The sequence below is a fragment of the Mustela lutreola genome, chromosome 14, assembly GCF_030435805.1.
Source record: "Mustela lutreola isolate mMusLut2 chromosome 14, mMusLut2.pri, whole genome shotgun sequence".
Taxonomy (NCBI): domain Eukaryota; kingdom Metazoa; phylum Chordata; class Mammalia; order Carnivora; family Mustelidae; genus Mustela; species Mustela lutreola.
In genome coordinates this window covers 22,191,661-22,215,972 of record NC_081303.1, presented here as the reverse complement: position 1 = coordinate 22,215,972, position 24,312 = coordinate 22,191,661, and the positions used below count along the sequence as shown (strand labels likewise).

Sequence of the window (24,312 nt, the reverse complement as noted above, 5' to 3'; positions counted from 1 at the left end):
GAAACATTTCCATTTTACTTAAGTTCTATTGTATGTTTATTATGAAGCTAGATTGATGATATGCTTCTGTTGCTATGCTTAGATGTGAAACAGCCCCTTTTTCTCCTTTCAGCTATATAATGCTTATGTGGAGACTCAGGATCAGTTGCTTTTGGAGAAACTAGAGAACAAAAGAATTAATAAGTATCTTGATGAAATAGTGAAGGAAGTTGAAGCCAAAGCACCAATTTTGAAACGCCAACGTGAGGAGTATGAACGTGCACAGAAAGCTGTGGCAAGTTTATCTGTTAAGCTTGAACAAGCTATGAAGGTTGGTTCCATTCTTAAATTTGAACTGTGGGAAAAATATATATGAGAAATTATTTAAGAGGTAATTTTTCCTTAGAATTAAGCTATTTAATGGGAAATACTAGGTGGCTCAGTTGGTTAAGTGTCTAAACTCAAATTTTGTCTCAGGTCATGATCCCAGAGTTGTGAGATCAAGCCCTGCATCAGGTCCCAGCTAGTGTGGAGCCTGCTTAAGATTCTCTCTCTTTCTCTCCCCGCCTCCTTCCTCTTACCTGCACTTCCTCTCCCTCTTTTTCCCCCTCTCTCTGTGTCTTAAAAAAATAAAGTATTTGAGTCAGAAAAGGCTAATTATGCTTTTCAGTGATAGGGTAATTCTACATTATTAAACACCTGTAATCATGAAGTGTTATTCAGCTAAAACTATGGGAGCCTTTTCAATTTTTTAAGACATTAGAGATATTTTTTGTAGTGGATGTTGAAGAGCCAAATCTCCTTGGACTATTCTTCAAATTAAAATAACAACTCTCTTTGTAATAGAACTCTTGTAAATTTGTCATAGTCATTCTTTGTCGGACAGTTCTGATAATCTATCAATGGTAACATTGTTTGACCATAGGGAAGAATTCCTCTTTTGTAACATTTCACAGTTTGGCAAACTTTTGTGTACATTTTTTTTTACTCTTCCTTTGCAAATTTAAAGTACCAAGGATATTCATAAATATCTTACCTCTTAAGATTCCTTTTTACTAGATAATAATTAAAAAAGACTGTATCGACATAATTTTGCTTTTAGGGTACAACTTAATACTTATTTTCTGTGAAGAACTCAAGATTTATTGAACAAGTTTTATTGAGAAAATTCAGTAACCTTTTGTATCTGCTGTTCTAAACTGATTAATTTTTCCCCCCTGGGAAAAAATAGTATAAATAAGTTGTATCCTTAATTGAAACTTAAAATTTTGTTCTGGTTGCTATCACAATTCAGATGTCAGTTTAAATCTGGGTATATTATATCTAATGGTCTTTTTCTCCTGAGTCATATAACACGTAACGGCTTGCCTTGGCAGACTATTGGTTTTAATATCTCCCCTCACCCCCAACCCTGTGGTTTGAGAAGAGGTCCCTTGGGTATAATTAGATCTCAAGTTTCTCAATGTTGAGAGTTTTTTCCTAGAGCTTATTGTCTAAAGCAAACAGTGAAGTACAAGGACTTTCAGGCTCAAATGATAGTAGGTGCTCATTATGGAAAAAACCCATTTGTTCCTTTTTCACTAATGTATGGGAATAATAATAAAAATCCCCTACATACTTTTGTCCAAACTAGCAAAGAATTTAGATAATTTCTGTATCTTCTTTATAGCAGAATCTTGTTTGTAACGTACATCATGTGTCCTCCAGTCTAGATTCTTTGATGTTCAGAGTTTTATAACCAAGTTATTTCTTCCTTAGCATCTTAGTTAATCCCATTTTGAACACTGCCATCTCTCACAAATATATGCCTCCTTCATTTTGTCACATACTTGTTTCTACTGAAATTGGCGTACGAATACCTTTAGGGCAGTGTACTTTCAAGTGATACTTGAAACACCAGCATAAATATGAGCCATCTTTCACTTGGATAGTATTTAAGACATTATAATGTAAAAACGGCTTGTTAAGAAGCAAAATTTGTATGAGTTTGAGATAAAACACAAGATTTCAAACATATTTTGTTTTTTATCAGTTTCCTTTAAACTGTGCCCTTAAATCCTTAGTGATACTGGGATGCAGAACTTACTAACAGAGGTTTGCATATAATGTATCTTTTTAACAGTCTTGTAACATTGTCTACTGCTGTTTTAGAATAAATTCCTGTTTCCTTTTTTATAAAATCAAGTCTTACATACCTTATCGAACATTGTTTACTTTGATGTTTATTTCTGTGTAAGTAGTGTAGTAATGATTGGCATTGTAATATAGTCCTTGATTTTCATCTCAGTAACGCAGCTTTTGAAAGTATTTCTGTGATATCATTTTACGTAAACTGTTTATTTGGTGTGGCTGTAAAATTGTAATTTACAGTTAATCTGGAGGCAAGTGGCAGATCCTCCATTATTTGTATATAGTGAAAAACAATGATGAGCAGTACTTGAGATACTAAGAAATATGCGTTCATATTTGTGGGGATTTACTCCTTAATAACTACTGTATCATAAATAGAACGTTTTAGTTTATCAGTTGAATATAATATTTGAGTACTGTATGTTTTTATTCATATAACTGCTTCATTTGTATAGATTTTAGAAGGGTATGCAGAATTTTCACTTTAATTTACATTTTAAAGGAGATTCAGCGGTTGCAGGAGGACACTGATAAAGCTAACAAACATTCATCTGTGCTTGAAAGAGACAATCAAAGGATGGAAATACAAATAAAAGATCTTTCACAACAGGTTAGAATTTTGTTTCTTTTCCTATTTTTTTCCTAAACAGACTGCCCAATAATGTTTAAATCTATTTGCAGGTATCTAAGGTAGAACTACTGCATATGAAATTCTCATCACTTAGGACTATGATTATAGCAGCACTGTAACCTAGTCATTGCTTTTGTTTTCTCATTTTTTTTCTCATTTTTTCTCATTTTTTTGTTTTCTATTTTTTTTTTTTAAGTATTTGATAAATTTTCAAATTGTAACTACTGGTTGTAATAAATGAAATAATTCAAGGATAAATAAAAGTCTTCTGTCCCCTGCCCAAATCCCAGAATATAACCAGTGTTAACAGACTGATATATATTCTCTCATGTCTTTGTTCATATATATATATGCACACACACACACACACACGGTGCATTCATGAACATATGTAAGCATCCTTTGTTTTTACTGAAATAAAACCATACCTATAGATTACTCTGCCACTTATTTTTCCCTCAACTCAACAAGTCAGAAAATATAGAACTATTTTGTTCGTATATTTTATCCTTGTTCTGGTAGGTGGATTTATACATATATAGCACATACATAAAAATTTCATATGAGTTGAATTAAATCTTTTTCATGCTGCCTTCTGCCCCACCATATGCTACATATATAAGCATGCAAGTGCAAGCATATGCACACATAGTTATATATTTCTTGGTGTTTTATTTGGTCATTGTTTTACAAAAATGGAGCCATACTTGTAGAATCATGAATTGGTAGTTTTTTGAAAAGTACTAGCCTTTTTTATACACTTCAATAGAAATGAAAAATAATTTTTTCCACTAAAATTTTTCTGGGTTTCAATATCTGAAACAACCTTAATATTTTTAAAATCATTTAATACTAACTGATGTTATGCATAGAGTAATATTTTCACTTGCAAATTTCTGTTCGAAACATTTCCAGAATCAAAGTCAATACTATTTGGTAACATATTAAAACTTTGTTTTTAGATTAGAGTGCTTTTGATGGAACTTGAAGAAGCAAGGGGTAATCATGTAATTCGTGATGAGGAAGTAAGCTCTGCTGATATAAGTAGTTCATCTGAAGTAATATCACAGCATCTAGTATCTTATAGAAATATTGAAGAACTTCAACAGCAAAATCAACGTCTCTTAGTGGCCCTTAGAGAACTTGGGGAAACCAGAGAAAGAGAGGAACAAGAAACAACTTCATGCAAGTAAGCAATTGACTACCTTGATTTTTTTAGCCAATATTTCTTTTGTGTCCCTAATTGTTCTGTATACTGAGAATATAGTGACTTAGGAGGAAAACAAAAATTGAGCAACGATACAAAAAAAAAAAAAAATTTACTCTCTGGGATATCAATTTGTGGATGAGATTGATAGTAAGAATAAAATGGGTAGGGATGCCTGGGTGGCTCAGTTGTTAAGCGTCTGCCTTCAGCCCAGATCATGATCCCAGGGTCCTGGGATTGAGCCCCACACTGGGCTCCCTGCTAGGCGGGAAGCCTGCTTCTTCCTCTCCCACTCCCGCTGTTTGTGTTCCCTCTCTCGGCTGTGTCTCTGTCAAATAAATAAATAAAATCTTAAAAAAAAAAAAAGAATAAAATAGATAAGTAGATAATAGTTCAGTGTGATTAGTGCTATAATGGATAGAAGCCTATCATTAGGAGTGTAGAGGTAGAGGACCTTGCCTGGATTTAAGGGAACAGATTCCCTTAAATCTGTGGAGAAACATTTCCAGAATCAAAGTCAATACTTCGTGGAGAAGAGAATGTAGGAATTATTCAAGCATAGTAACAAATTTTTTCCCAAAAATGGTGCTAGAGAAAGAGTGGTTATAAATGTAAGAAGACTGGGGTTTGGACTGAGTGGAATTGGTTTGATTTTTGCAAGTAGTTTTTTCAGATGACTTCGGGGAGTACCTGAGTCCTGTGTGGTGAAGATTTTAAAAGTGGTTCTTAAAATAACTGACAGAAGAAAGAAAGGATAAGAGAGGCAAAAATATTACTCTTAATATGATAGATGCTAAAGTGCTGATTAGTCAGTTGGTAATTTGAAATTACAACTGCCTTTCAGTCTGTCATGGGAAATACACTGACTTCTTTTTCTGCAGAATTGCTGAGCTGCAGCTAAAACTTGAGAATGCCCTCACTGAATTAGAACAACTCCGTGAGTCACGACAACATCAAATGCAGCTTGTTGATTCCATAGTTCGTCAGCGTGACATGTACCGTATTTTGTTGTCACAAACAACAGGAGTTGCCATTCCTTTGCAAGGTTGGTTTTCATATATTATCTTAAAAATTTTTAAATAGTTTTGGGAAATATTTTTTAAATGTATATTATAGAATAGATTTGCAACATCATAAGCACTGTCCACTCTACTGAATGGTAACTTCAAATTGAACTACCATATATGGTTGATCATAACCTCACCAGTTCTAAAACGTATAGTTATTTTAGGAATGACTAAAAAAGAAGAAATGCTGACCATTGTTGAAAAATGTGTATATTAGTGTCTATGAATTGCTGTATCTGTGTATTTTTAAGTGTAATTGACACACAATATGCTGTTAGTTTCAGATGTACCTCATAGGGATTTGATATTTCCATACAACATGAAATGATTCCCACGATGTCTGGTTATCCTCTGTCACCATACAGAGTTGTCACATTATCACTGATGATACTCCCATGCTGTACATTACATTACATCTCCCTTTTAGTTAAGTTTGAACATTTCATCAGCGAATATTGTCTCTAACCAAAAACCAAATATAATTTTAATAGGTTATTTAGTAGATGCCTTCTCTCATGATCTCTGCAATCTTACCATTTCATTTAAATAAGTCTAACTTGTTTATATTGGTAGTGATATTTGTGATGAGAAATGTTGTATCATTCTGTTTACATTTCTGAAGCTTCAAGCTTAGATGATATTTCTCTTGCGTCAACTCCAAAACGTTCAAGTACATCCCAGACTGCTTCCACTCCTGCTTCAGTATCTGTCATTGAGTCAGCAGAGGCCATAGAAGCCAAGGCTGCCCTTAAACAGGTGAGACCACATCATTATAACTTTATCTTGGATTAGGTTCTTTGAGAACACAGGTTGTCATCTTTAATAATTTATCCAATATTTAGTTGCAGGAAATTTTTGAGAATTACAAAAAAGAAAAGGCAGATAATGAAAAAATACAAAATGAGCAGCTCGAAAAACTTCAGGATCAAATTACAGATTTGCGATCACAAAACACCAAAATTTCTACACAACTAGACTTTGCTTCTAAACGGTAAATTTTCTGTTGTTCAAAAACTAATAGTCTAAATAAATAAATAATCCAAACTTCAGTATTCAAATGAATCAAAGGATTAATGTGCAAGAGTGTTACTTATTTGTGGACCATACTCTAGGGTGAGAAACTGTGGGGGTTAATTTTTTTAATATTGGCTTATGATTCTCTTGGGCATTCCTAAGGAGTCCAGATAGTTATTTATTTAGAAAGTTGAAGTTGATGTGTGGAATGTTGCTAGTTTTCCTTTCTGAGATTGAAGGATGTACTGTTTTTATAGGACTTAATTATTTATTAAATACATCAGAGAATGAGAGGTATGTGAACAAATTTCATTCAGTCTTCTCTAGAAGAGAAGTAGTAGATAGTTAATTTGGGGAGAATTTACTTTTTTGGTCATTTATAAAGGAATATAGTAAATCTCATTTTATAGTTATTAATAGATCCATTAAATACTTATTAGTTTAGCAGGTTAGGACAAAATTTTTCCTAGATATACTACAGGTTAAAAAACAATGTTTTTATAAGGGTGTGGCAGGTAGTTTTCCTCCATACACTCCAACAATTTGATACCCCAAGTAAAAGCACCTTCTTTTTTCTATGCTGATAGCTGTAGCCAGCCATTTTGTAAGCTTTCAAGAAACGTAAGAAATTAAGAAGAATTAGAGAGGCTAAAAGGATCTCCATGCTCCCTCTCTAACCATTCATAAATACCTTAAATTGCATACTGTATCATGGTGGATATTTGATATATCAACATTATATTGGCATTATTTTGAATGCGATTAAAGTTCTTATAAATGAATTAGCTTAAGAAGTTAATTTAGCCTGAAAGTAGAATTTAAAGTTTTAAAGCTTATTCAGAGTTAAAATTTAACTATTAAATTTGGAGGTGAAGATTTTACATTATGATAAACTACTCTTTTCCATATTGGCTTAAAAAATTTTTTTTGAAGATTTTATTTATTTATTAGAGAAAGTGAGAGATAGAGCATGAGCAGAGGGGGAGGGATGGAGGGAGAGGAAGAAACAGACTCCCTGCCAAGCAAGGAGTTCCGTCCCAGGACCCTGGGATCATGACCTGAGCCAAAGGCAGACACTTAACAGACTGAGCCAGCCAGGCACCCCTCATATTGTTACTCATGTGAAATTTAGCTGTTGTGAAGTCCTTTAAGGAACTAACCTAGGATATACTATTTTAGTTGCTTATAGAAATTTTTTTCTCTCATAAGTTATGAAATGCTACAAGATAACGTTGAAGGATATCGTCGAGAAATCACATCCCTACATGAGAGAAATCAGAAACTCACTGCAACAACTCAGAAGCAGGAACAGATCATCAATACAATGACACAGGATTTGAGAGGAGCAAATGAAAAACTAGCTGTTGCGGAAGTGAGACCAATTTCCCTCATCTGACTTGCATTATAAATTTCATTTGACATTTGTTTTTTAGTTATTGCTTTGATTTTACTGGTTGACATGATACAGATGTTGGAGAGGTTTGTGAATTTCGAGTCCTTATTACATAGTTTCCAGATATCCAGTTGTGCATTAATCCGGTGACTGTTTCTATTAAAACTAAACTGGGAAAAGTTTGATTTTTTTGGATTAAGACTTCCTTACAAGTCTTCCATTTCATATTAAATTTGTAAGTTGCCATTTCTCCACTTACAGCAAAAACAAATGAGTATTTCATTCATTCTCGCTCATTTCTGATAAAGGACAGTATAAAAATTTTATTAGCATTAAATTCTATTTCTGAATTTCCACATGAATACAAATGCCCGTTAGAAATTGACAGTACTTTCAATTAAGTACTGGATTCTTGATGAATTTTTATATAACGTTTTACTTTCTCATAAAATTATCTCCCAACTTTTTGACCATTACTTGTGAGCAAGGTGCAGTTGTCTCCCATTTTACCTGTGGAGAAACTCCCAAAAGTTAAGTGATTTCCTGTTTAGGATAGCAAAAGATGGATTGGTTGGGACTTAAATCTAGGTTTTCTAATTCTGTTGTCTACATTCTTTCATTGTTAATGTACTCACACTCATTTGTGGGGAATGGAGGCATCACTTTTTCAAACCAGTGGAGGAAGTTTTATGATTGCTTATTTATGATTTATTATATAAATGTGAATACTTTGAGGATACTGATTTTCAGAGCAGCCTGCCAAATCTGAGAATCTGATTGTACTCTTTGTGAGGGAAAAAAAAGTTGGAATAAATTAGTCAGCACTCTCAAACAGGTACTTAGAAACCAAACTTGGATTCAAAATGCATAATTTAGTAGTATGTAGGTATGACTGTAGCAAAATTTTGCAATTATGTTTCTTTTACTTTGATGTTTTAGGGTTTTGGGTTTGTTTTAATATCTGATTGGTTAAGAGCAGAGAAATCATAAATATCTGTGGTAATTACAAGATTTTTTTCCTTTGATCTATTGATAGTCCCAATAACTTTTGCTTCATATTTCAATACATGAAACTTCAAAGAGTTATAAATCCTTGTATAAAGAAGAGATGATCTTGTCTCTAATTAACATTAAGAAATAAACAGTAGTGAAGATTCTTTTTAATTTTATAATGGTATTATTGCATATGACACGTTATTTCCAGCATTTTTTTCTTTTACTTGTATTTACCTCAAGGTAAGAGCAGAAAACTTGAAAAAGGAAAAGGAAATGCTTAAATTGTCAGAAGTCCGTCTTTCTCAGCAGAGAGAGTCTTTATTAGCTGAACAAAGAGGGCAAAACTTGCTGCTGACTAATCTGCAAACAATTCAGGTAACCAAATAAAAATATCTCAAAAAAATTCTTGATGTTAAATTTAACATTGAATCCTCTTGGGTTCTTAATTAGAAAACTTTTCTGTTACTTTTGTCATGCATTATGATGATAATTGAGTTTTGAGATTTATTAGGGCATGTCAATATTCTAAATAAAACCTTTAAACAGATGATTGAAACTGCGTTTGGCAGTTTTCCTCTTCAGATCTATATTTACAGAGTTCTATGTAGTTTAATTATTTATAAGATCAATTCTTTTAGAGATGCCTGGGTGGCTCAGTTGGTTAAGTGTTTGTCTTCACCTCAGGTCATGATCCTGGGGTCCTGGAGTCAAGTCCCATGTCAGGCTCCTTGCTCAGCAGGGAGCCTGCTTCTCTCTCTGCCTGCTGCTCCCCCCTGCTTGTGCTCTCTGTCTCTCTGACAAATAAATAAAATTTTTTTAAAAAGGTTAATTCTTTTAAAACTTCAGGAAATCTGAGTGACTATTATATTTCTTTTTTTCTTTATTAAATAGATATATATTTTTAAAGATTTTATTTATTTATTTATTTGGGAGCGAGAGAGCACAAGAGCAGGGTGAGGGGCAGAGGGAGAAGCAAACTTCCTGCTGAACAGGGAGTATCCAATGCAGGGCCCAGTCCTAGGACTCAGGGATCATGACCTGAGCCAAAGGCAGGTGCTTAACTGACTGAACCACCCAGGACCCCTAAACAGATACTGTAGTATGAAAAATGTCAAAAGACTCTTGGTAAATATTCTAGATTTTAAGTTCTTCATGTAGAAGTGGGTTGTAATCCCGTAATGCTCTGTAGCCTTTAATTTTCTTTGCATTGCTTTTTAACTTTTTTCTTAAGCATAATCAAAATCTTTTTTTACCTTAGGGAATATTAGAGCGATCTGAAACAGAAACCAAACAAAGGCTTAGTAGCCAGATAGAAAAACTGGAACATGAGATATCTCATCTAAAGAAGAAGCTGGAAAATGAGGTGGAGCAAAGGCATACACTTACTAGAAATCTAGATGTGAGTCAATTTAGTATACGAATATCCGTAAGTTGTTTATTTCCAGAAGTGAAGCTGGTATGTAGGTACACTGCCATCTCTTGTTGAATCATAGTTTTAGAGAGACTTCTTTCAAGCTGTTAAGTTTTTCTTGCCTTTGTGTGCCTAGTAATTTTGGGGTTCCATACATTGTAAGTTTTATCCTCTTAATTGCTAGATATTTTTATAATCCTGTAAATCTTGGGTTTTGTTCTGGGATGCAGTAATTGAAAATAGTTTGATTCTCTTGAGTGTTACTTTTTATGATTTATTAGGTAGGCCCAAAGCAGCGCTCAGTCTCTAACTAATTATTCTCTACTGTTAAGCTGAGACCTTCCTGAATACTCGTCCCAGTGTCCAATGAATTGTGTGTTTTCAGTCTGGCTGCTGGTAACGGGCATTATTCCTAACTTGCTATGAGCACCAGACACTCTTTACTCTAGTCCCTTTGGGTGATTCTTAACCCTGTCTAGGATAATTTCACATGTATACACTGATGACTATTTTGCTGACTATTCAAGAGGGATCCACTGCAAATGTCCAGGGTACTCTACCTAGTGCAGCTCTCTGTAGAAGTCTGTCTGAGGAATTTGATCTAATTTATTCTTCCTGTACTCTCAGTTACATGTCCTCAATTCAAGGAGTCTGCTGGCCTCTGCCTTATTTCCCTGATTACCCTGTGTTAAAGCCTGGACCTTCCTAAGTCAGGAAGCTAGGGAATTTGTGGGGCTTACTGCTTTGTTTCCTGTCTCAGGTATCACACAATTTTTTTTTTTTCCAGTTATTTCAGATTTGGTTTATATTATTCTATCTGGGCCAGAGTTTAAAGTATTATAAAAAGATAATGTGAACCTCTGATTACTTAAGAACCTAAAGATAGTATTTGCAGGATTAATGTATTTTTCTTTTTAGGTTCAACTTTTAGATACAAAGAGACAGCTAGATACTGAGACAAATCTTCATCTTAACACAAAAGAATTATTAAAAAATGCTCAAAAGGAAATTGCTACATTGAAACAACATCTCAGTAATATGGAAGTACAGCTTGCTTCTCAGTCCTCACAGAGAACTGGTAAAGGTAAATCAATAATTAAGTAAGCTGATAGTAAATTACTTTTTTCCTTTTTTTTTTTTTTTTTTTTTTTTTTAAGGATTTTATTTATTTGAGAGAGAGCAAGCTAGAGAGAGAGGGAGTACCAGCAGGAGAGAGGGGCAGACGGAGAGGGAGAAGCAGACTGGTGAACAGGGAGCGTCACTCAGGGCTTGATCCCAGGACTCTGGGATTAGGACCTGAGCCAGAGGCATCCCAGTAAAGTACTTTTTTAGGCTGGTAACATACCTTGTAAATAGCCTATTTTTTGTGGATAGTAGCAAAAGAGAAAAAAAAAACCTTTTATTCTCATATAGTAAAGCTTAGTTTTAGGCTTAAATTAGTAAATTTGCAGACTTACAAGATTCAGAATAATTCTATATGGCACCTGACCAAGGTATGCTCTAGTTTTCCAGTTGTTGAAACCATTTATTGATAGTTTTTTTTTTTAAGATTTTATTTATTTATTTATTTGACAGAAAGAGAGAGATCACAAGTAGACGGAGAGGCAGGCAGAGAGAGAGAGAGATAGAGGGAAGCAGACTCCCTGCTAAGCAGAGATCCCGATGCAGGACGCGATCCCAGGACCCTGAGATCATGACCTGAGCTGAAGGCGGCTTAACCTACTGAGCCACCCAGGCGCCCCCATTTATTGATACTTTAAAAATGTTTCCTCTTGAGGAGAGTTAATACTTAAATTCTTCATTCTCCCTTGTTAAAACCATAATAAGGCTCATTTACAGAAATAATTGATTTGTTTGGTCTCTTTTAGAGTAGTATTCATAATCATTGTTCTTTGATAGTCTTAGTTTAAAGATTTGTTTCATTAGCTTACGCTTATCTTTATGAATACACAATTTCAAATGCAAGGCCTTTAGTCCAGGTAATCTTAAAAGAAGATATGATATATATGTGTTTGTCTATGTAAATATATGTACATAATATATATAGATATAGTGGATATATAGTTTTTCAATAGTCAGTAGTGCTTTCTTATAGATATATGATAAGCAAACATCCTTTTCAGTCTGCAATTTCTTCCTTTCCCATGGATTTTAGAATGAAAATTGGACTGAATGATTTAAGTGTTTAGTGTTTTAGAGTAAGCAGTGTTTGAATAATAAATTAAAAACCTGGTAGTATCTTCAAGTATCTCAGTTTAGTGCAAATATTTAGTATTCTTCTCATTTAAATATCTTTTTAATATTTGTAATAGCAGATTTCAAATATTTGATATTTTGAAGAAGAATAACAATACCCTGGCAAAATACTTGTTTTTATTTTGGTATTTAGCATAGGTTGAAATATACTTTTAAAATAAATCCTTCCTCATTTGAGCCTAAATCCTAATTTCACTAATTCTTAGACAAAAGAATGTCTCTAATGTCATTTAAAATGTTAATTGTAAGAAAGCTCTTAAATCTTTTAGGTCAGCCTACCAGCAAAGAAGATGTGGATGATCTTCTGAGTCAGCTAAGGCAGGCGGAAGAGCAGGTGAATGATTTGAAGGAGAGACTCAAAACAAGTACTAGTAATGTGGAACAGTATCGTGCAATGGTTACTAGTTTAGAAGAATCTCTTAACAAGGAAAAACAGGTATATACAATTTTTAAATTCATTTTGAATGCACTTAACATTTTGTAAATTAGGAGCTTGTTGTGGGTAAGCACTGTAGTAAATGTGAGTTCAAGTGACATCATTGTGTTTACCTCTTATACCTTAAAAGTACTTAAGTCTAATAAGCCAGATAAAACAAAACAAAACCCACAAAATTCATAAAACAAAGAAGAGTATAATTGCTGTAAGAAAGGTTCAGATCAGATGTTAGTGTGAATGGGAAGGAAGTGGTCTCCTGCATGACTTCACAAGAGAGACGGCATTTGTTCACAGCCTTGACAGTATCATTTGGATATTCAAAGGTAGAAGACTATTCCACATAGTAGGAACCCTCAGCCAAGTAAAAAGACTTCAGATGAGAACAGGTTGGCTAGCATATTGACTCTGTGAAGTGAAACAAAGAGAAATAGAATTCTAAATATACCAAGTACCAAGTTGGAAAGGTTTTGAACATCATATTAAATTGTATTCTGTTAGATTATTAAGAGCTCTTGATTTCTTTCAACACGTTATAATCAGAATTTGTTTTAGTTAGCTTAATGTGTAGTAGATTGGAGGATAGAGTTTGTTTCAGTGGCTATTGTAGTGGTCTAGAGTCACAGTTTTAAAAGATTCTTTGATGCTTAGCATCATGAAAATCAAGATATGTGGGGAAGAAAACCTTTCAGTGGTAGAATGGACAGATTTGGCGGCAAGTGGATATGAGGATTGAGAGAGAAATGGGGAAATGGAAATTTCACTTCAAAAGAAAAATGACCAGTAGCCTAGTTAAGTGGTAACTTAAGATTTTAAATGCTGTTTTTAAACTCTTTGTTCAGCATTGATGATTTTTTTTTAATACAAGGCAAATGTTGATTTTTAGTACTTCTCAAATTTGGTTTAGACTTAGAGAAACTCTAATTTTAAATATATATAATTTTTGTATCCTATTATTTGGGTGTTGATAAAGGTGACAGAAGAAGTACGTAAGAATATTGAAGTTCGTTTAAAAGAGTCAGCTGAGTTTCAGACACAGTTGGAAAAGAAGTTGATGGAAGTAGAGAAGGAAAAGCAGGAACTTCAGGATGACAAGAGAAAAGCCATAGAGAGCATGGAACAACAGGTAAATTGGTTTATTAACCATATCAGTCCTTTGTGTGTGTAAGGATTTGAATAGCTCATTAGTATCATCTCAGCAGATACTGATTAAACACATTTAATAATAGTTTCGTGCATTACTCTGCTCTTTAGGTCTGTATGTGTTTTCTTTTAAGAATTTTAGACTGCTTTATGGTAGTAGGTATCAATGCTGCTTTTTAGAAGCCTCTGTCCAAGCATTGGTTTTTTAGTGAATATAGACCTGTAAAGTTTGTGCAGATAATATGAAGTTACCTTTTAAATTTAATAAGAACTCCCTTTGGACTAGTTTGATATTTTAAATCTGTCTTTACTATAAAATAAGTTTGTAGTTAACTCTGGTTTTAATGTTCTCCTGGTTTAGTTATCGGAGTTAAAGAAAACACTCAACAGCGTTCAGAGTGAAGTACAAGAAGCTCTTCAGAGAGCTGGCACAGCTTTGAATAATGAGCAGCAAGCCAGACGTGACTGTCAGGAACAGGTAAGTGCTGATTTGGAGCCAGTTATTGATAAATGAGATTTGATCCGAGGGAACGGTTCTTGGAGTATATTAATACATCTTGGGGATGGGCGAACCTCAGAGAAATGCAAAGTTATTTACACTGTTGTGGAATTTGGGTGAAGATCAGCTGAAAAGTGAAGGCTAAAAGTAAATAGTGCAAGAATCGCAAATCAGTCTTCACAAATGGGGAAAAAATATAAAAATACGAGTGAGAATAAAACTGAGATAGAATGGGAAAGGAAGACAAGTAAGGAGATTAATAATGTTCTCATTTTTAAGTTGGGTAGTATATGAATAATCATTCATTTCATGACAGATTTTTGGGGGGGTTCAAAATGGTGGTTGTCACATTTATTGCTTACTTGTATATAGTGTGTGTGTGTGTGTACGTACAAAGATTAATTTAAAAATTGAATATAGAGGAATGTACTTCAAAGTAATTAGACGAAAATGAATTATTCTTGATTTATTGCCAAATGTAATAATGTTGGAAATTAAAATGAATATATCCATAATTCAATATTAAAATAAATTATTTCCCTTTGTTGACTTTTAATTTGTATGCATGTATGCACGTGTATTTTTACATATCTGAGTTATACTTAGCCTTTATTTCATAAAACCTCCTCCAGATTGCTACATAGTCTTCATAAGTTTCATTTTGAACAGTTCTTTAATATTTCTTCTTTGTTTTTGTGGTGAAAGTTCTTTTTCTCCAATTTTTAAAAAAATTCCAGTAGGTTAACATACAGTATAATACTATTTTCAGGTGTAGAATTTAGGGGGTTATCACTTATATACAACACCCAGTGTTCCTCACAAGTTCCTTCCTTTATTTCCATCACCTATTTAACCTATCCCCCCACCCACCTTCCCTTCAGTAACCCTCAGTTCTCTATAGTTAAGAGTCTGTTTCTTGGTTTGCCTTTTTTTTTTTTTCCCCATGTTCTGTTGGTTTTTTTCCTTAAATTCCACACATGAGTGAGATCATATGGTATATGTCCTTCTCTGACCTGTTTCTTTTAGCACAATACTGTCCAGAATGTTGCGAATAGCAAGATTTCATTCTTTTTTATGACTGAGTAATATTCCATTATATGTATACCATATCTTCTTTATCCTTTCATCAGTCAGTGAACATTTGGGCTCTTTCCATAATACTGGTATTATTGATAATGTTGCTATAAACATTGGGGTGCAAGTGTCCCTTCAAATCAGTATTTTTTTATCTTTTGGATAAATAACTAGTAGTACAATTTGCTGGATTGTAGGGCAGTTCTATTTTTAACTTTTTGAGGAACTTCCATACTGTTTTCCAGAGTGGCTACACCAGTTTGTATTCCTGCCAGTAATGTAACAGTGATCCTCTTTCTCCACATCTTTGCCAACATCTGTTGTTTCGTGTATTGTTCGTTTTAGCCATTCTGACAAGTGTGATGTGATATCTTCGTTGTAATTTTGATTTTATTTCCCTAACAATGAGAGTGATATTGGGAATCTTTTCATGTGTCTATTAACCATCTGTATGTCTTGGAAAAATGTCTGTTCGTTATGTCATAAGCCCATTTTTAACTGGATCGTTTGTTTTGGGGGTATTGGATTTGACATGTTCTTTACGTATTTTAGATACTAATCTTTATCAGATATGTCATTTGCAAATACCTTCTCCTGTTCCATAGGTTGACTTTTAGTTTAGTTTCTTTTGCTGTGCCGAAGCTTATTTTGATAAAGTCCCAAAAGTTTATTTTTGCTTTTGTTTCTATTGTCTTAGGAGACCTATCTAATAAGAAGTTGGGACAGCCAGTGCCAGAAAGGTTACTGCCTTTGTTCTCCTTGAGGATTTTGATGGTTCCTGTCTCACATTTAGGTCTTTAATCCATTTTGAGTATATTTGTGTATGGTGTAAGAAAGTGGTCTAGTTGCATTCTTCTGCTGCTTCTGCTTGTGGCCGTCCAGTTTTCCCAACATCATTTTTTGAAGGGTCTTTTTCCATAGGATGTTCTTTCTTAGTTGTGGGTTCATTCCTCTGTTCTCTGTTCTGTTCTATTGATTTATGTGTCTGTTTTTGTTCCATTATCATCCTGTCTTGGTGACTACAACTTTGCAGTACAGCTTGAAATCTGGAATTGTAATGCCTCCAGCTTTGCTTTTCTTTTTTCAAGGTTGCTTTGGTTATTCAGGGTCTTTTGTGGCTCCATACACATTTTAGGATTCGTTGTTCTAGGTCTCTGAAAATGATGGTATTTTGATAGAGAGTTCATTAAATGTGTACACTCCTTTGGGTAGGATAGACATTTTAACAATACTTATTCTTCCAATCCATGAGCATGAAATGTCTTTCTTTTTCTTTGTGTTATCTTTAATTTCTTTCATCAGTGTTACATAGTTTTCAGAGTACAGATCGTTTATCTCTTTGGTTAGATTTATTCCTAAGTGTCTTATGGTCTTTGGTGCAATTGTAAATGGGATTGATCTCCTTGATTTCTCTTTCTGAGGCTTTATTATTGTATAAAAATGCAGTGGATTTCTGTATGTTGATTTTGTGTCCTATGACTTTACTGAATTCATGTATCAGTTCTAGCAATTTTTTGATAGAGTTTATCATGTCATCTGAGGATAGTGAAATTTTGACTTCTTCCTTGACTCTGGACGCTTTCTCTTTCTTTTTGTTGTATGATTGCTGAGACTAGGACTTCAGTACTGTGTTAAATAACAGTGGTGAGAGTGGACATCCTTGTGTTGTTCCTGACCATAGAGGAAAAGCTGTCAGGTTTTCCTATTGAGGGTGATATTAGCTGTGGGTTTTTCATATATGGCCTTTATTATATTGAGGTATGTTCCTTCTATCCCTACTGTGTTGAGGGATTTGTTGTTCCTTCTATCCCTACTTTTATGAATAGATGTCATACTTTGTCAGATGCTTTTTCCACATCTATTGAGAGGTTCATATGGCTCTTAACCCTTTTTTGTTAATGTGGTGTATCATTTTGATTGATTTGCAAATACTGAACCACCACTGCCACCCAGGAATAAATCCCACTTGATTGTGGTGAATGGTTCTTTTAATGTACTGTTGGATTCAATTTGCTATTACTTTGTTGAGAATTTTTGCATCAGTGTTCATCAGTGGTGTTGGCTTATAATTCTCCTTTTTAGTGGGGTCTTTGTCTGGTTTTGGATTCAGGATAATGCTGGCCTCATAGAATGAATTTGGGTGTTTTACTTCCATTTCTATATTTTTGGTATTTGCTATTCTGTTTTTTGGTACATAGGTTTTAAGTCTTCTTCAAATGTGTGATCGAATTCCCCTGGGAGCCATCTGGCTAGACATTTTTGTTTGGAGATTTTTGATTACTGATTCAATTTCTTTGGTGGTTAATGGGTCTGTTCAACTTTTCTATTTCTTCCTGTTTCACTTTGGGTAGTTTATATGTGTCTAGGAATGCATCCATTCCTTCCATATTGCCTAATTTCTTGGCATGTAATTTTTCGTAATATTCTCTTACAGTTTGTATTTCTGTGGTGTTGGTTGTGATATCTCTCATTCATGATTTTATTTATTTAGGTCCTTTCTCTTTTCTTTTTGACAGGTCTGGCTAAGGGTTTATTAATTTTGTTAATCTTTTAAAGAATTACTTCTTGATTTCATTTATCTGTCCTACTGGGGTTTTTTGTTTGTTTCTATGTGATTTATTTCTGCTCCAATCTTAATTATTTCCTTGTTTCTGCTGGCTTTAGGTTTCATTTGTTGTTCTTTTTCTAGATCATTTAGGTTTAGGGTTAGGTTGCATATATGAGATTTTTCTTGCTTCTTGAGGTAAGCCAGTATTTTTATTATATACTTCCTTCTTAGGACCACTTTTGCTGCCTCCCAAAGGTTTTAGACCATCGTATTTTCATTTTCACTTGTTCCCATGTATTTTTAAATTTCTTTAATTTCCTGGTTGATCCACTCATTCTTTAGTAGTATACTCTTTAACCTCCATGTACTTGTGGCCTTTCCACATTTTTTCTAGAGGTTAACTTCAAGTTTCCTAGTGTTGTGGTGGGAAAATATGCATGGTATGTATGATCTCAGTCTATTTGTATTTGTCTAGGCCTGACTTGTGACTTAGCATGTGATAAGATTCTATTCTGTAGAATGTCCCATGTGCACTCAAAAAGAATGTGTATTCTGCTGCTTTAGGATGAAATGTTCTGAGTATATCTGTTAAGTCCATCTGGTCCAGTGTTTCATTTCAAAGCCATTGTTTCCTTATTGATTTTCTGCTTCGATGATCTGTCCATTGATGTAAGTGGGGTGTTAAAGTTCCCTATGATTATTGTATTATTATCAATGAGTTCCTTTATGATTGTTACTGTTTTATTTATTTGGGTGCTCCCATGTTGGGGGCATAAATATTTACAATTATTAGATTTTCTTGTTGGATATTATGATATAGTGCCCATCTTCGTCTCTTGTTATAGTCTTTGGTTAAAAATCTATTTTCTCTGATACAACTTTGGCTTTCTTTTGACTTCATTTACATGATAAATGTTTCTCTATCCCTTCCCTTAATCTATAGGTGTCTTTAGGTCTAAAATGGGTCTCTTGTAAACAGTATATATTTCATTAAATAGATGCAGTGTAACTTCTACTTATTCTCCTATTTGGTACATTTAGGTTGTCTTTTGTTATCATAAATAATATAGTGTACATCGTTTCAGAAAATACTGACTAGGCTTATGAGTTTTTAATCTTGTATCAATGGAGGAATAATTTCTTACAGGCTAAAATAGCTGTGGAAGCTCAGAATAAGTATGAGAGAGAATTGATGCTACATGCTGCTGATGTTGAAGCTCTGCAAGCTGCCAAGGAGCAGGTTTCCAAAATGGCATCAGTCCGTCAGCATTTGGAAGAAACAACCCAGAAAGCAGAATCACAGTTATTGGAGTGTAAAGCGTCTTGGGAGGAAAGAGAGAGAATGTTAAAGGTATTACTGTAGGTCATGATAGAATATTCTGGAGAATTTAAAGGTTTGGGGTTTTTAAATGTACACTGGAAAGTCTGCTATTATAATAGACTGTTGTTTACAGGATGAAGTTGCCAAGTGTATGTCTCGCTGTGAAGATCTAGAGAAACAAAACAGATTACTTCATGATCAGATTGAAAAATTAAGTGACAAGGTTGTTGCCTCTGTGAAAGAAGGTGTACAAGGTCCCTTGAATGTATCTCTCAGTGAGGAAGGAAAATCTCAAGAACAAATTTTAGAAATTCTGAGGTAAATCCGATGCTTCATCTCTGTGGTATATCAACAACTGTGTAATGCAACTATAAATGTGTATATTAGGGAAGTGGGGGTTATGAGCTATTTACTTATAAAGCCCATTCCATCCCTTAGTGATCATTTTTGATGTTTAGATATATGCCAAATTAAAGAAATGATTAAGTTAAATCTGATAGTAAGAATTTGAGTGGATTCTTTGAAAAACTAAATGCCTTTTGAGTAATTTAAAGATGCACATTTGTAAAGCCACTGTTTATAATTTTAAAATGCCTCATTATTAAAAGATGTAAAAATAGTTATTAAAGTCAGTGGTTTTTGTCATGTTAAAAATTAAGTTTTGAAATGCTGTGTTGTTGGCATTTTTTTTTTATTCAAATAAAATCTTACATGTTCTTACAGATTTATACGACGAGAAAAAGAAATTGCTGAAACCAGGTTTGAGGTGGCTCAGGTTGAGAGTCTGCGTTATCGACAAAGAGTTGAACTTTTAGAAAGAGAGCTGCAGGAACTGCAGGATAGTCTAAATGCTGAAAGAGAGAAAGTCCAGGTATGTATCCTAAGCTTTAAGAGAGCAGTTGTTAAGTCGAAAGAGAGCTCATTTTTTATTTCTTAGGATATAAAATTTAATTTGAAATAAGCGCTTTTCCTAAACTCATAAACTATTTAAAACATTGTAACAGTGAATTACTGCATAATGATAAAAGACTAGTGGCAATCAGACTACATGGTTTTAAATTCTAGCTTCATACTATTAGATGTGTGTCTTAGGTATATTAATTTCCCTGCTCTTAAATTTCCTCATCTGTAATATTGGAATGATAATAATATTAAGGATTAACTGAGTTAAAATATACGAAGCATTTAGAAATGTGTCCGGTGCATAGTGAGTACTTAATAAATTTCAGTTATCTTTATTATTATGTTGTCACGTATATGTCTGAGTAGTTATCCTTGGATAGGGTTGTAGATAGAAATTGCTACAGAATACTTCTTCCTTAGCAAGGGAGTAAAAAGTAGTCAAAACTATCAACAAGGAAGGGTTGTGAATGGATGGTCATAGCACAAGCTCAGCTCCTTAACCTACACTACTGCCCAAAAGCTTATAATTGCAGTGCCCTCATTCTGCGGATATGCAGTAATACAACTTAACATCTGGAAGGAAGGAAATTAAGACCTAGAATCATTTATCTTCTTTTAACTGATGAGAGTTATAATGGCTCTTGGAATGGCTGCTAGAGAAAAAGTGTTGAAACCCAGGGGAAAGTGAGTAGATTTATGGGATTTATGTTTTCATACAGAAATGAAAAGCTTCAGAATTACATCTTGAGGAAACAATCCAATTCAAACATCTCATCATGGAAGTAAACAGACCCTCCAATTCTGTGACATTAACATTTGGAGGGAAAAGAGCAGAATCAGGGTTTTTAAAAAGATTGCATATTCACTTACTTTTCCTTCAGGCAAATATTAGGAAACACCCAACTGACAAAGTTAGGAGAAAACCAACACCTACACAAAATCAGAAAAGGCGAAAAGTAACACGTTATATCAAATATATATCAAGGGGCGTTTGGCGGTTCAGTCAGTTAAGTGACCAACTCTCGATTTCAGCTCAGGTCACAATCTCAGGGTCCTGGGATCAAGCCCCATGTCAGACTCATCAGAGAGTCAGTCTCTTGCTCTCTCTCCACCCCGTCCTTTTTCTGCCCCTCCCCCCACTTGTACATGCATCCTCCTTCTCTCTCTCTCTCTCTCTCTCTCTCTCAAATAAATAAATAAACAATTTTTTTAAAAAGTAGGATGGCAATGCTGAGCCATAACTTTTTTGTTAACATATACTTTTTTTATTACATTAAAAGCAGGCATGTCGATGAAAAGGCTGCTTATGCAATTCTGTTACATTAAACTTTATTTACAGGATATTAAGCCATTAGAACTAAGGTTTCCCCCGAGAAAAAGATTAATGGAAACATCAGTTGCTTTTCGGACTTGATAGTTGCTGCCTTAAAAGCTGGTCTTAAACATTAAATTTAAAAGAAAAAAAAAAAAAACCTTAGAACGCAATGGCTTTTATTTCAGTATGCATCCTCATCTAAACATTTACTGGTCTTGAACAGAAAAAGGGAAAAAGTAGCAATTTGCCAAGAAATCAGGCCCACCAATTTTAGGCATCTGCCATGCACACTTTCTTTCTTAATCCCTGCTGAGGACCATGAGAAGCAGCAGCACCAAAACCAAAGTATGCACCGAATTCAAGGTTCTTTTTGTTTTAGTTGTCAGATTCCAAACTAGACTCAAATGGATTACGGGGATGACCAAATGAGAACTCTGTTAAAAAACTTCTTCAATTTTTAAAAGCAAAAGCAAATATAGTTCATTCAGAGGACACATGTGTGCTTATAGGTTTTTTCTGTGGCTTTTCTCCAAGTTTAACCACCAAGAACTTTGAGAGCTGGCCAGTCTGAGAACCCCCAGTGACTATTCTTTTCACTTCATCAAAACCTGAGCTAAAGAACCAAATCAGCCAACGATGACCCCAGAGGGTGTCAGGGCTAAGGACCCAGGATTTATTCCAAGGCTGGCGGAGAAGGAGTAAATGTTCTAAAACTAAACACGGGAAGTCAGAGACTTTCCAACCTTATCTGATGGCTTCTGTCCAAAGCAAGGAAGTGTCGTGGAAAGTGGAGTGGTGATGGTACTCAAAGGCACTTGAGGAGGAAGGAAAATCAGCACCCCTCAATTAAGGTGGGAGGAAAGATACAGGCAAAGCCCTGAATTCCTCACCAAAGGCCAATTTCAGAGGAGAGAGAGGGGATTACAATCTGTGCTTTGGCCAAGGGTGGTAGTGGGAAGTGAAGAAAGGACAGTGGCATTAGGGGGTAGGCATTAGTTCGGACCTAAAAAAAGAAATTGGGTGTATCTGGAGCACCCCCACAATCCAGCAGTAGCCCCACAGCCTGTGACCCGAAACCCCTTACACTTACTCTAGCAAGCCACCCCAAGCTGTTGTAGGGAAGAGAGAGAGGCAGGGAAGTAGTAGAAGGAAGGGGGGACAAGGCAAGAGACCTAGGCCACATAATCAGCAGCATGGTGGTTGTGAGATGTGTCTGTTCACAGTTGAGTTAGATGTGTCCCACTGGTTATGATGGGAATCAATTTAAATATACTTTCCTGATCCCAGAAGTTGGACTTTATGGATAGTGGTTACATTTGACAGGATTATTTCTTACAGCATAGCATATATTTCAAATGGACAAAAAATTCGTATTATTTACAGTATCTCAAGATAAATTTGCCCTTGAATGGGAGCTTCCTTTCTAGTACTTTGAGGTCTAGAGGTGTTTCTGGAAAATGTACTCCTATGGAAAACTGCTCCAGTTGAATGGGGAGGGGGCCCCGTGGTTTCTCTTTTTGATTGGTTGCTGTAACTTCGTCCTTTGGCCTGAGTTATAGCTTTAAAAATGCTGAGGGAATAAAGTAATGTGTAAACGATAGATAATTATACCCAGTGAGAACAGACAAGAAGTTCCTCACAATTGAACAGATATCCAGGAAAGTTGCTTACAACCAAAGTGATTAAACAACCAAATGAAATGAAGAATTTTTGAACAAGGCGGGGAAGGGACTGAGGACAAAGAACATCATTTGTAAAACTATTAATAAATTCAGTATACCAAGAAAAAGAATAGATAAGGGAAGATCAATAGAGATCTGGACTGATATTTTTACCCAGTGTTAGTACTGATTATTTGTTGGTGGGATTTATATCTTTTCACTTAAATCGCTGTAATTTCTTGCATTTGTTTAAACTCTGTCATTAGCTTGCATCACAGAAAAAGAAACATGGGAAACTTTCAGAAATTTCCATTTTAAAAGCTGACATTTAAATCCTTTTTACTTTTTGTAGGGAAGATTAGAAGTGGTAGGAAAAGATAGGTCTTCACCAAATGTTGGATGTTGCTGTACACATGTGTTTGAAATCTTTAGGTAACTGCAAAAACAATGGCCCAGCATGAGGAACTGATGAAGAAAACTGAAACAATGAATGTAGTGATGGAGACCAATAAGATGTTAAGAGAAGAGAAGGAGAGGCTGGAACAGGATTTACAGCAGATGCAAGCAAAGGTTTGGAGCTTACTAATCAAGAACAAAGTCATTTTTAATAATATTAGAGTTTTGGGGCGCCTCAGTGGCTCAGTGGGTTAAAGCCTCTGCCTTCAGCTCAGGTCATGTTCTCAGGGTCCTGGGATTGAGTCCCGCGTTGGGCTCTCTGCTTGGTGGGGAGCCTGCTTCCCCCGCTCTCTCTGCCTGCCTCTCTGTCTACTTGTGGTCTCTGTCAAATAAATAAATTAAAATCTTAAAAAAAATTTTAAAAAATAATATTAGAGTTTTTACATGAGTTGTTAAAAAAAATACTGGCCCTGTTTTCAGGTAAGGAAACTGGAGTTAGATATTTTACCCTTACAAGAAGCAAATGCCGAGCTGAGTGAGAAAAGCGGTATGTTGCAAGCAGAGAAGAAGTTACTAGAAGAAGATGTCAAACGTTGGAAAGCACGGAACCAGGTAAATGCAGTTAAACATGGAAATGTTGATTAGTGAAAGGGAAGTTTTTTTTTAGGAAATGGCTAATTTCCTTAAATTCCAAATTTGTGTTTTTCCTTTATTTCTAAAATATTTTTGTGCATAATAAAATGGATTTGTCTAGTTTATTGAAGCGCTTTAAAAAGATTTGTTCACAGGAAATGTTAGAAACTTCAGCTCTAGATTAAAACAAAAGGTTGGAAATCTGCCTTGCCAGATACTAGTTATGTGATTTGTGAGAGCTCCTTAATCTTTCTGAACCTGTTTTTCTCATTTGTAAATATGAAAATATAATGCTACTTTTC

At 34.7% G+C, this 24,312-nt stretch overlaps 1 protein-coding gene across 2 annotated transcripts in view; it reads left to right on the top strand.

Moving 5' to 3' along the window:
* The window catches only part of TPR (translocated promoter region, nuclear basket protein), a 65,828-nt gene that overhangs the window by 11,591 nt on the left and 29,925 nt on the right, over nucleotides 1–24,312 (top strand). For both annotated transcript variants that reach the window (XM_059146444.1, XM_059146443.1), the window contains exons 13-30: nucleotides 113–310; nucleotides 2,612–2,719; nucleotides 3,703–3,929; nucleotides 4,829–4,992; nucleotides 5,637–5,770; nucleotides 5,857–6,005; nucleotides 7,238–7,400; nucleotides 8,658–8,792; nucleotides 9,676–9,816; nucleotides 10,747–10,912; nucleotides 12,354–12,520; nucleotides 13,491–13,643; nucleotides 14,022–14,138; nucleotides 18,929–19,132; nucleotides 19,236–19,420; nucleotides 19,826–19,973; nucleotides 23,414–23,551; nucleotides 23,858–23,989. In XM_059146444.1, coding sequence (XP_059002427.1) covers nucleotides 113–310; nucleotides 2,612–2,719; nucleotides 3,703–3,929; nucleotides 4,829–4,992; nucleotides 5,637–5,770; nucleotides 5,857–6,005; nucleotides 7,238–7,400; nucleotides 8,658–8,792; nucleotides 9,676–9,816; nucleotides 10,747–10,912; nucleotides 12,354–12,520; nucleotides 13,491–13,643; nucleotides 14,022–14,138; nucleotides 18,929–19,132; nucleotides 19,236–19,420; nucleotides 19,826–19,973; nucleotides 23,414–23,551; nucleotides 23,858–23,989 — 2,829 coding nt within the window. The remainder of the gene's footprint in view (nucleotides 1–112; nucleotides 311–2,611; nucleotides 2,720–3,702; nucleotides 3,930–4,828; nucleotides 4,993–5,636; nucleotides 5,771–5,856; nucleotides 6,006–7,237; nucleotides 7,401–8,657; nucleotides 8,793–9,675; nucleotides 9,817–10,746; nucleotides 10,913–12,353; nucleotides 12,521–13,490; nucleotides 13,644–14,021; nucleotides 14,139–18,928; nucleotides 19,133–19,235; nucleotides 19,421–19,825; nucleotides 19,974–23,413; nucleotides 23,552–23,857; nucleotides 23,990–24,312) is intronic.